Source organism: Pleurodeles waltl, chromosome 10, assembly GCF_031143425.1.
Source record: "Pleurodeles waltl isolate 20211129_DDA chromosome 10, aPleWal1.hap1.20221129, whole genome shotgun sequence".
Lineage (NCBI taxonomy): Eukaryota > Metazoa > Chordata > Amphibia > Caudata > Salamandridae > Pleurodeles > Pleurodeles waltl.
The window spans coordinates 298,209,835-298,223,281 of record NC_090449.1 but is presented as its reverse complement, the minus strand read 5'-3'; the positions used below and the strand labels follow the sequence as shown (position 1 = coordinate 298,223,281).

Sequence of the window (13,447 nt, the reverse complement as noted above, 5' to 3'; positions counted from 1 at the left end):
CAACGCTGAAGAGAGCCCTTGGTCTCCCATTGAACTCCATTGCAAACCCGACGCCTGTTTGCACCCGGCCGCCCCCGTGCCGCTGAGGGTGTACTTTTTGTGCTGACTTGTGTCACCCCCCCCCCCCCCCCCCCCCCCCCCCCCGGTGCCCTACCAAACCCCGCTGGTCTGCCCTCCGAAGACGCAGGTACTTACCTGCTGGCAGACTGGAACCGGGGCACCCCCTTCTCCATTGAAGCCTATGCTTTTTGGGCACCACTTTGACCTCTGCACCTGACCAGCCCTGAGCTGCTGGTGTGGTAACTTTGGGGTTGCCCTGAACCCCCAACGGTGGGCTACCTTGGACCCAACTTTGAACCCTGTAGGTGGTTTACTTACCTGCAAAACTAACAAACACTTACCTCCCCCAGGAACTGTTGAAAATTGCACTGTGTCCAGTTTTAAAATAGCTTATTGCCATTTGTGTGAAAACTGTATATGCTATTTTGCTAATTCAAAGTTCCTAAAGTTCCCAAGTGAAGTACCTTTCATTTAAAGTATTGTTTGTAAATCTTGAACTTGTGGTTCTTAAAATAAACTAAGAAAATATATTTTTCTATATAAAAACCTATTGGCCTGGAATTGTCTCAGTGTGTGTTCCTCATTTATTGCCTGTGTGTGTACAAAAAATGCTTAACACTACCCTCTGATAAGCCTACTGCTCGACCACACTACCACAAAATAGAGCATTAGAATTATCTCTTTTTGCCACTATCTTACCTCTAAGGGGAACCCTTGTACTCTGTGCATGCTATTTCTTACTTTGAAATAGTACATACAGAGCCAACTTCCTACACTTACCCTCTGCGGGGAAACAATCTAACATGGGGGTCGATGCCCATGCGCAATGTAACCGAAGAGTAGTCACCACTCGATCTCGTGACTCGAAAACACTTCTTCGAAGAAAAACAACTTGTAACACTCCGAGCCCAACACTAGATGGTAGAAGTATAACGCACAGCATATGAATCTGCAGCGGCACATTCCACAAACAGATGTACACTGGGTAATTTACATTTTTCATATATAATGTATATAGAGAGAGAGGCAGGTATACCTATGTCTCATTTCTGCCTCATAGGTCTATGTCTCTATCTTTATATCGGCATCTGTGTTCCAATGACCGTCTGCATATCTTTGAATATCATATATATGGCCACATTTGTGTCTGATCTCTGTGCGTATTGGTGTCTCAGCATGTATCTTCCAGACCTCACCTTTTAACCATTGTGTGTCCGGTATATGGCACACCTTTCGTGCCTCCTGTCGACTTCCTTTAGGTGTCTACCAGTTCTATTTCACCTCTCCTCAGGTTTTCCCCTTGGATATTTCTGGTAATGTGTGTTCTGTCTTTTTGGTTACTCTCTCTTTCTGTGTTAAGCTTCCTGCTTCTTGCTTGTTTTGCCTATGCATCCTGGTGGGAACAGCATATTTGCATTGCTTCCCTTTTACATATCCTCTAGGGTTACCCCTTGAACAGAGAACCATTCCTATTGCCTCTCTGACCGTTGGGGGTGCTTTGGCACCTTACTCCATCTTCTATTTTGGAACACTGTTATTCCCTGTTGTTCTCTACCAACAGATTCATTTTCATTGTCATGCGCCCTGCCTCCTGTGGCATTTCATATTTCTTCCACTATTCTGAGATTCTTCCACTCTCTTTGGGTGAGATGAATTCTTCTTCTCACCTTGTCTCATTCTTGGCTGGACTACAACTCCTTTAGTTTGACTGGTTGTTTATTGCGAGACTTGGGTAAGATGTGTTCCCAAACCCTCCTAGTTTGATACTGCTTTGGTATCTAATTCTAAGGTAAGGAATCTGCGGCTAGTTGTCTCTATCAGATGAACAAGTTACTTGCCTTCGGTGACGGCTTATCTGGTAGACGCATAGATTAACCACAGATTCCTTACCGACCCACCCATCCTCCCCGCTGTACAAGCTGTTTTATCTTACTTCATCTTGGCATTCTTTTGCTATGCTTTTCAATGTACTAGTTGTACATTCAAATTTACATCTACCTCTCCTGTCATACACTGTTCCATTGACAGTTTCTATAGTGGCTGCACGTTGGTGTAGTAATTCTAGTCACAGAAGAAACTGATGTCAACGTGTCAGGGGAGGGACTATATGGACTTCTACGTCATATCCGGAGGATGATGTTGATATGGAATTGTATGACACCCTCTACCGACACGCAGAGGTTCTGTTGAAAAAAGTTTCTGGATCCAGTCTGGTGCCTGAGGAGAATTCTAAGGTAAGCAATCTGCGGCTATTCTCTCTCTACCAGATAAGGCATTATCGAAGAAAAGGAACTTGTTCATTCCTGCTAGATGCAAGAAAAGCATTCAATCATGTGACCTAGATATATATAATGGACGTTACTGTCCTGCTTTGGGTCAGGATTAGATTAGCCCCTCATAATGATGGGAGGGCAGTTTTAGTGGGAGATATTATCATTGGTTGGCCATACAGTGATCAGTGCAACAGTGATGTGGTTGGTGATTGTGAGTTTCAAAACCTTGTAAGTCAAAATGTAGTCCAAATAAATTGTGTTCCGTTGGTTCTCTTGACTGTATTAACCTTGGCAGGAGTCCATGCAAATAAACATGTACATAAGGGATTCTTATGTCAGATTTAACTTGAGGAACGGAACCAGATGAAAGAAGCATGCTCTCTAAGTGGGTGAGCATTTTAGTATCCTAATTTTGGGGCGCCCTTACTGAAAATACCCTGACACTAGGAAAGTAATTGATGAACATATGTTAGCCTGTACTCCTCACTGTTGGGTGTGGGCTTACTTGTGGTACGTCACATCTGTTGTGTGAAAATTATGTTGGTTCTGCAGGCCAGCTGGTGGATTAAGACCTTGCAGTCTTTCCTGCAATTGCTTTACTCCAGCACAGGGTCTCTCGGCTCCAGTGTGCCCATTGGCTTACAAAGACTTGCAGTGGTGGATGGAGACCCCTTCTCGCGAGGTGAGCCATCTCTTCAGTGCCCTGCATTCCAGCCTACTCTGGTCACAGGTGCTTCCTCCCTTGACAGAGAAACCTGTGTAGATCACCTGACTAACCCGCTTCCTCGAGGAGAACTACACCCTGGACCCTTCCCAATCCGGATTCCGCAGCAACCACAGAACTGAAACCGCCCTCATCGCTGCCACTGACGACATAAGAACCATACTGGACAACGATGAAACCAAAGCCCTCATCCTCCTGGACCTCTCAGCCGCGTTCAACACCGTCTGCAACCACACCCTACGCTCATGCCTCAGCAATTCGGGAATCCGCGGCAGAGCCCTGGACTGGGTCACCTCCCTGCTCACTGGCAGAACCCAGAGAGTCTGCCCCCCCCATTCCGCTCGCTGCCACCAAAATCATCTGCAGCATACCCCAGGGTTCGTCCCTCAGCCTGACCCTCTTCAACATCTACATTGCCCCGCTCGCTAACATTGACTGATCCCACACCCTCAACATCATCTCATACGCTGACGACACCCAGCTGATCCTCTCCCTCACCAAAGACTCTGCCAAGACCTACCTCCACGAAGGAATGAAGGCCATTGCTGAATGGATGAAGAGCAGTTTCCTCAAACTCAATTCCGACAAGACGGAAGTCCTCATCTTCGGCTCCACCCCCTCCGCATGGGATGACTCCTGGTAGCCTGCCACTCTCTGAGCCCCTCTGACTCCCAACGACCACGCACGCAATCTAGGATTCATCTTGGACCCCTCACTATCCATGACCCAGCAAGTCAATGCCATCTCCTCCTCCTCCTGCTTCAACATCCTCCGCATGCTCCGAAAGATCAACAAATTGATACCCACCGAAACCAGAAGAAAAGTTACCCAAGCCCTTGTAAGCAGCAAGCTGGACTACGGTAATGCTCTCTACGCAGGAACCACGGCCAAACTCCAGAAGAGGCTGCAACGCATCCAGAACGCCTGTACACGCCTCATCCTGGATATTCCCCGCCACTGCCACATCACAGACCATCTGAAAAACCTGCACTGACTCCGAGTCAACAAGAGAATCACCTTCAAACTCCTTACCCACGCTCACAAAGCACTGCACAACACCGGACCAGAATACCTGAACAGATGACTCTCCTGCACCCCACCCTCCTCCCACCTGTTCCAGACCAAAGACCTCCTTATCCTTCAGGAAAGTTCTGAAGACCTGGCTTTTCGAGCAGTAGCAGCACTCCCCTACCCACCCCCTCCTCAGCACCTTGAGACCCTCACGGGTGAGTAGTGCGCTTTACACATTCCTGATTGATTGATTGGCAATACCAGAGCTTTGTTCTGTATTGGCACAGCATTTGTACATAAATGTACTAGAGCTTTGGCCTACTTTGAAGGCATTTTTCCCTTCATTATCAGGGAGCACTATTCCGATTCTTTCTAACAACACCCTTCTTTATGTGAAAAGACAGAGTAGTCTGGGACCATGTTTTGAGAGGCAATGCACCAGTGTCAGTAGGTGCAGCAACAGAAAATGTTCCTGATGGTGACCCAACTTGCAAGGTCCATAAATATGAGAGCAAATGCTCTGTTAACTCTCACGGGAGGACCACAGGTGGGAACAACACCCTGAAATGACAGATGTGATCTTCATCTGTGTTGATTACACAAGCTTCTGCACGTAGAGTTGGAGAATTTTAGGCCCCCCTCTGTTGGTCCTCTTTCACAGTTTTCTACCCTGACAAATTAGACCTGTGTAGCTGCCAAGCCTTCTTTCCCAAGGTTGGAGTCAGTCTTTGATATATCCCTATCTATCGCTCTTCAAGCTGTATTTCCTCATCTCACCAAGGACAAAGGGGCAACTGCATAGACTGTGTTCCAGGAATACAGTCTCATTCCATATGAACCACACTCGTCAAAAGAGTGAATGATGAGTGTTTTGGTGAACTTTGCCAGAAGTGAGAAAGGTAAGGCTGTTTCTTTGGGGAAATGGGGGGCATTTCGTACTGCACAGGTCCATTGGGTGGGGGTGGGGGGTGCTGCCATTTGTTTGTACTTCGAGGACTCCAACTCTGGAGACGAAATGTATCTTGCAGTATCATTGAAATCCATGCACAGGGCATGGTAGGTTGAGCCCAACACTAAGGACTAGACACAATACCCATGTTCTCAAAAGGACTCACTCAAGCTTTTTACTGAGGACTGTCCCTCTGGGGATTGACCTCAGAAACATTCTTGGCTCTGTACTGAGGATCAGCCCAAGAGCACTGTACCTTTAACGATCAGCCATCTCTATTGAAAGCTATACAGTCTGCTCCATCCACTGTTGTCCAAACTGTTCAACACCGAGATGCTGGCTGAACATAGATTGCTACAGGTAATTAAATGTTCTATGGCATGTTTGGCAGTAAATACACATGCTTTGCATAAGTTCATTTTCTAATGTTGGGTCCGGAGTGTTACAGGTTTTTTTTTTTAAAGAATCTTCTCGAGTCACAGGATCGAGTGACTCAACCTCTTAGTGATACTGCGCATTGGTATTGAGTACTTTGTTAGATTGTTTTATCTCCGCCATCGGGCTTGGACGTGTGTTCCTCTTACTCCAGTTTCTCTTGACTGGGTACACTCAGAGCCGTTCTCTTCGGTCTGTCTATCAATGACAGTAATGTATTTTGAGCGCATTTTCAGTATATTCCATGATAAGTCTGAACTCCAGCTCAGGTAACTGACTCACAACCTTTCGGGGTGTACTCACCCTTCTCGGGTCGGCTCCTCCACTTGGAATCAGAGTATGCGGGGATAATGGAACCTACTTCATTTCAGTTTTGCCCTCGATGTCACTCTAAATTTCCCCATAACAACCAACATCTGGTGTGTAGTCTGTGCTTTCTCCATCGAGGACTGAGAGTCAAATATACAATTCTGACATTGAGAGTCAACCAATGACTTTGATACAACCTGTGAGTAGAATAACCCCTACTCCTCCAACAAAGACATGTAAAAAGCCCCATAAAGAAGTTGCCCTGTCTACTGGCCTGGCACTGAAGATAGCCAAGACAAAAACGTCTTTGACATTAACCTCCTACTCAACCGGTTCACATAGAGCCTCAAAATCACCTTCGGATCTGACACCTTTGCATCGACTGAAAACTTTGCTGCCATAACTTTCGAAGCACAAGACTGTTCCTCATGAGGACTCCCATCAAACTTCGGACATTACTTCACAAAGTGGATCCAAACTTAGAGGTCATGGGAGCTCGTCAGCACCAGCTCCACATTCAAAAAGGAACAGGAATAATTATTGCTCCCCCCGTTCCATTAAAGAGGAAGTTAACCTAAGAGGAGGTCTTAGACACTTCTCCACCCCCAAATAAGGCCTCCAAGGACAAGGCTCCAATTCAACCTCAGCCTTCTCTTTATTTTCCAATTCCTCTTTCCAGCACTCCACCTTCACATTCTCCTACTCAGTTACCACAGTTTTCACCACAAGATTCACCCTCACCTCAGGATGACGACTTAGAGTGGCTCACATCATGATCTAGATCCGGGGGATTCATTTAAACCAGATCCCATATTACCAAATGATGCAGATCTGTACTCTGCACATTCATCAACACCTGAAGATTTTACATCATATCAGCAGGTGATAGCAAGGGCAGCTGCATTCCCAAAATGTCCACTTAAACACTGACACTACAGCTACACACAAAGAAAGTCAATTCCTCCCCATGCTACCTGGCATGCTCCGTCATGATATTTTTAATTTTAAAGAACCTGTAAGGTTCAGAGTTCTCACCCCTAAGGTTGATAAGAAATACAAAGCAGCACCTATTGACCCTCTATTAATATGTGCTCAAATTCCCCTGCCTCTGTTGTGGTCAGCATTGCACAAAAACGTGCTAATAGCCAGTCTACAGGAGAGTCATCCTCTCCTGACAAAGAAAGTAAGAAAATAGATGCAGTGGGAAAAACAATTCGCAAGCACTCAGCACAGTAGGATAGGGCCCACTTGGACAAAAGGGAGGATCTCCTTCAGTGCCTCCCAGAGGAACATCACAAAAGGGCACAAGAAATAGCGGCTGAAGGTCAAGCAAATACCAACAATTCCATTCATTGTATGGTAGGTGCCGCAAACACAGGAGCACATGGTATTAATACAAGCATCATCATATGCAAGCATGCTGGGCTTAGGTGTTGAGAATTCAAGTCAGAAGTACAACTGGCAGTACTCAACATGCCATTCGATAGGGAACACTTATTTCAACAACAAGTGAATACCACACTTGAACTTGAAAAAAGACTCTGAGACTGCTAAGGCAATGTAGGCACTATGAACAATGTGGTAATTTTCATCGTCCACTATTCAGGCGAGGCTTCAAACCCTTGTCTACAGAGTCTGCCACCTCCCAAACCAAACAAGGTTCCCTCCTTTATAGCAGGGATTCATTTAGGGGATCATACAAATAACAAAGACAGAGATAAGGCATCCACCTCACAAGGATCTTCCTCCAATACCTGTCAGTGACTACCTACACCTTCCACCACCACACCTCTCCAGAAGGGGAAAGACCTCAAAGACTTATACTCACAATGATCCACTATCACCACAGACCAGTGGGTCCTTTAAATTATCCAACATGGTTATTATTTGGAGCTCAGTTCCAATCCACCAAACATTCCCCCTCACACTCACAAATTCTCACAAGAACACTTTACACTCCTCAAAGAAGAGTTCCAATCCCTCCTTGTCAAGAGGGCTAAGGAACCAATCCCCTTATTACATCAAAGGTCAGGTGTATACTCCCTATACTTCTTTATACCAAAGAAGGACAGATGACTCAGGCCAATCCTAGATCTCAGACTATTAAATATCTACATTCTTTCAGAGCATTTCCATAATGTCACCCTCCAAGATGTCATTCCACTGTTGCAGCAAGGCGACTTTGACAGCTATGGATCTAAAGAATGCTTACTTTCATATTCTCATTCACCCAGACCACCGCAAAAATCACAGGTTCATAAATGGAGGAAAGCATTACAAGTTCAAGGTATTACCTTTCAGGGTCACAACCACTACTAGGGTCTTCACAAAGTGCTTAAAAGTAGTTTCTGCATATCTCAGACAGCAACATATTCACATCTTTCCTTACGTGGACGATTGGCTCATCAAAGCCAGTACCTTACAACACTGTCAGGTACACACTCAACTAAAAGTGGATCTCCTTCACAGTCTGGGGTTCACAATCAACTTTCCAAAATCCTGTCTCCAACCTTTGCAGATACAATCTTATCTGGGAGCAGTGCTCAATGCGCAGTTAGGGTTAGCATATCAAAGTCCAGCTCGGATTCAGATATTTCAAACCTTGATTTCTCAGTTACAGGAAGACCACACTTACACAGTGAAAATTGTGATGCGGCAGTTAGGAATGATGGCGTCTTGCATTGCCATCATACCTCATGCCAAACTGGACATGCGGCCCCTACAGCAGTGTCTGTCTCGTCCGTGGTCAGTCACAGGGTCATCTGGAAGATCTAGTGTTGTTGGACTGCCAGACCCGCTGCTCCCTGAAATGGTGGAATTCCAACAACCTCTCCAAGGTGCAGCCCTTTTTTGACCCTATGCCTCAAATCATTCTCACTACGGACGCATCACAGAGGTTGGGGAGCTCACCTACACAACCTCACAATACAAGGTCTATGGTATCCCAGTCATCAGTCTTTACATATCATTTACATGTAAATTCAAGCAGTCTTCCTACACCGAAGGCTTTTCTTGCTCAAAGTGGTTCTAGTTCATACAGACAACATGGTAGCCAAGTATTATCTGCAAAAACAAAGGGGGAGGGGGGCACGTTCATCTCAGCTGTCGCATCTTGCCCAAACAATGTGGAAATGGGCAATTCATAACCACATTCACTTAGTGGCAGAGTATCTCCCAGGCACTGACAAAATATTTTGCAGTTCTGCTCAGCAGGATGCAGCAACAAGTCCACGAATGGGAACATCACCCACAAGCCCATCATCAATACTTCCTAAAGTGGGGATCACCCCAAATAGATCTCTTCGCCATCACAGAAAATACAAAATGGCAAAACTTTGCATCCAGATACCCACACCCTCAGTTCAAGGGCAATACTCTATGGATGCATTGGTCAGGGATATTTGCTTATTTGTCCAGCTCTCCCACTCATCCCATCTCTAGTTTACAAATTGGGGCAGACCTCTCTCACTATGCTTGTCGCTGCCACCTGGGCACGTCATCCTTGGTTAACGGCACTGGTGGATCTATCACCAATTCCACACGAGAAGATTCCCAACAGGCCAGACCTTCTTATTCAGAATCAAGGACAGTTAAGGCATCCAGACCCCAAATGTCTCAACCTTGCGTTATGGCTCCTTAAGTCGTAGAGTTTGGTTACTTAAAACTACCACTAGAAAGTATGGACAGTCTGAGAAAAGCACATAAACCTACAACTAGACAGTGTTATGCTGCAAACTGAAAATGTTTTGTGTGTTATTGTCAATCTAAACACATTGACCACTCAGAGCTTTGGTTCAAGGAATTGTCAGTTATTTGCTACATTTGCAAAAAGCAAAATTAGCATATTGTTTTATTTGTCTTCATTTAGCAGTTATAGCTGCAATCTCCAAAACAGACAGCACACCCCTCTATTCAGAATGCCAGTTATTAAGGTGGTCATGGAATGTCTTAAGAGAGTCATTCCACCCAGGGTACCTCCAGCACCATCCTGGAAACAAAATGTGGTGTTTACTAAATTCATGGGTCCACATTTCGAGCCAATGTTTTCATATCAGTTGCAATTCCCTTCATTCAAAGTGGCTTTTCTGGTGGCTGTCACTTCCCTAAGACGTGTAAGTGAGCTCCAGGCTTTATGGTTAGAAGAACCATTCTTTCAAATACATGGAAATAGATTAGTCCTGCAAACAAATCCTAAATTCCTTCCAAACATTGTCTCAGAATTTAATATCAACCAGTCTATTGAATTACAAGTCTTCTTTCCGCAACCAGACTCGGTAGCAGAAAGAACTCTTCACACATTAGATGTTAAAAGGGCTCTGATGTATTATTTTGACAGGAGAGGACCAAACAGTTTAGGAAATAAAAACAACTTTTTGTAGCATTTTCATTACCTCATAAGGGTAACCCAATATCAATAATAGTATCACCAGATGGATAATCAAATGTATTCAAACTTGATAAGATAAAGCCAAAAGCCAGTTACCTATTACCCCAAGGCACACTCCCCTAGGAGGAAAGTTGCTTCTATAGCTTTTCTAGGTAATATCACCTTCGTAGATATATGTAATGCTGCTACATGGTCTACACCACATACATTTACTTAGCACTATTGTTTAGATGTATTACCACACCAACAAGCCAATGTTGACCAGGCAGTACTCAAAACACGTTTTCAGTCAACTGCAACTCCTAAAGGCTAGCCACTGCTTTTATGGAGGGACTGCTTTACTGTCTATGCAAAGCATGTGTCTCTACAGCCACACATACCATCAAACAGAAAATGTTACTTAGTGAGTAGATCTCTGTTTGTGGCATGTAGTGCTGTAGATTCACATGCACCCTCCCTTCTCCCCAGACACCTGTAGCCGTTATGTTAATATAAACTATATATGTAAATATATTGCATGGACATCTTTCTCTGTACTCTCTATACACTACTTCCTCACCCGCCTGCGGGAAAACAATCTAACATGTCCATGTGCAGTATCACCAAGAGGAGTCACTCGATCATGTGACTCAAAGATTCTTCGAACAACAACAACTTTTAACACTCCGGACCCAAACCTAGATGGTGGACTTTTGCAAAGCATGTGAATCTACTGCACTGCATGCCATGAACTGATGTCTACTGGGTAATCAACATTTTCCTTTTCATTCTCCTGCAGACCTTATTTTACGCTGCAGGATGTCTATCTGAAACTAGGCACTGAAGAATTAGCTGGTATTGGAAGTGAAACAATATCAGTCGGAATCTGAAAAGAAATAAGTACAGTGTGTGGTGATTGAGTGCTGTATTTGTTGCTCACATTGTGTTTCTTATTAGTCCTCGTGCAGTGAGACTTCTCAAGAAGATGAGCTGTTTGTAATAAACAGTACTTTCTTTAAAGAAAAGGATTCCATTCAGTTTGAGAGCAAAGGCCCCTAATGGACTGATCGGTTTATGCAGGGGTGCCACTGAAGGGTTAACTTTGTCACTATTGTCAATTCGAGATAATTGTGCCGGGTGACATTGTCTTCTGAATCTCATAGAACTAACTAAATGTTTGTGCCAATTGGTAGGCACATTGGGGACATCGGGGTTGTGAATGGGCGCTAATGATGTAACTTCAGTAGATGATTTAGGGAACCCTGACACCATGTCTGATGTAAACTGTTCCACGCAATGTAAAACCTTTTAGTTCTGCGTGAAATGTTACTCTTTGAAATAACTGTTAACACCTTCTTGCACATGAGTGGAGGTGTTCGCTGTTTAGGGATTTGATGAAAGACTAGACTTGCAGATAATTGACATTTACATAATACGAGGGAAGATGACAAATACAGGTCAGTACTTTTACATATCCCTTGTACAATATATATAGATGAATGTACATGACAAACCCATCTGCCTGTTTGGCTTTAAATAATTTTTAAATTTGTTTTCCTCCCTTGCCCTCCCAAACATGGCTTCATAGGTTTCTCGGTCTGCTTCTCTGTTGTCATAGTCTGGGGTGTGAAAGCATTTAACAGTTCACAACCTCCTTTTTTATAAATTTCAGAATTGACATTTAAACGGGAGGACACTAGAATGTTCTTTGAACCTTCCAAAATGATAGAATACATTTTATTCTTCACTGATGTACTTACTGCTTCCACTTTTTTTTGTTGCTGAAGATACTCATTTACGGCAACATCACTTACATCTGAATTTTTGTTGCAGGTTGAATTTTCTCCCCAGACCTTGTGTTGTTATGGGAAACAATTGTGTACTATTCCACGTGATGCTGCTTACTACAGTTATCAGAATAGGTAAGCTGCCTGGAGCTTGAAATGGCATTTATCTTTGAATTGATGTCTTTCTCTGCTCAAATGCTCACCACAATTTATCACTCAAGGATATTGGATGAGCAAGAAACCTGCATCACTCGTGGTTGTCACACCATAGATGACCGTTAAGAAATGCTGAAATTCCAGTCTTCCTCAACAGCCATTAATTTTGTGATTTCTTAGCCTAATAGAGCATACACTTGTATTGCACCACAGTTGTTTTTTGTTTGCCTTTCTGGGCATAACTACTCACCACTATTTAGCTCTCCTAGCAGGTGGGTGTTGAGGCAGAAGTCCACATCATCCACGGTTGTCACACTCTACATGACAAATCAGAATTGCCAAAAATGCTGCTCTTCACCCCTATAATCATTTGTGGTTTATGCAAATAGCACTTTCAACTACTTTATCTTATGCAATGTATTTCTTTGGAAACAATGCTGTTTAATATTTATTGTACTTTAACAGATTTGAACGACAGGAACTGACTATTTGGTTGATCATGTATTTTTATTTCATGTCTCTACAATGTTTTTAAAAAATGGTAATATAAGCAGTTGGAGAAAAAGCCGTAGGTCAAGCATGCTATTCAGATGGTTCTGGAAAGGAAAGGAGGATAGGCTATATACATATACCACTTCGCTCTTTCATCCAAAATTAAACCGAAGAATGTTTATTCCACACTCTTCCACCGTATAATGTGATGTCGGCGTCTCTTTCTCTGAATTAACTTACATGTCATGAAAATTGGAGAGAAAAGATGGGGCGAAGAAATACTCTGCAAGCCATTAAGTGATACTTCTGCCTAAGGGGTGATGGACAACTGCGCCTAAATTAAGACTGTCATTTATCACCTGATTAGGGGTCACCTGGAACCATTTTACTTGGCTTCATTAGAGCACATGCAATTGTTATTACACTGCAATAGTGCAGTGTGTCACTGACAATTCAGTAGTGTTTTATAAATATATATATAAACTGCTCCAGCTTTACAAACCATTAAATGTTTTTGATGATTGTGGCTGTGTGTTCTTGCTAAACTCCCTGTTTTGCATGAGATTCACCATCTAATTTGTAGCAAAATGGAAATCTTCAAATCAAATTTGGACTAGACCATACTTTTCCATCTGTAGCATGTCAGACTTGTAGGCACCCTTCACCAAGTAGTGAGAATGGAAACTGCGTTTCAAAAGTCACAAATGGTGTGACAGTCGTGTCACATACTTGAATCCTGACAAGTCTAATTATGCCTGTTATACTTCTGAGGTTTATTGAGAACCATTAAATTGCATATTCCTAATTCCCAGTTTGTGAAAAAATGTGAATCCTGTGACACTGTTGTGTGTGGTGTCTGTAAGGGAACCTCTGTCACATTCAACA

At 43.6% G+C, this 13,447-nt stretch overlaps 1 protein-coding gene across 1 annotated transcript in view; it reads left to right on the top strand.

Annotated features, from left to right (window-relative positions):
* CREBBP (CREB binding protein) overlaps positions 1–13,447 on the top strand; it is a 1,321,122-nt gene that overhangs the window by 804,139 nt on the left and 503,536 nt on the right. Inside the window, exon 19 of the mRNA XM_069210450.1 lies at positions 11,961–12,049. Coding sequence (XP_069066551.1) covers positions 11,961–12,049 — 89 coding nt within the window. The remainder of the gene's footprint in view (positions 1–11,960; positions 12,050–13,447) is intronic.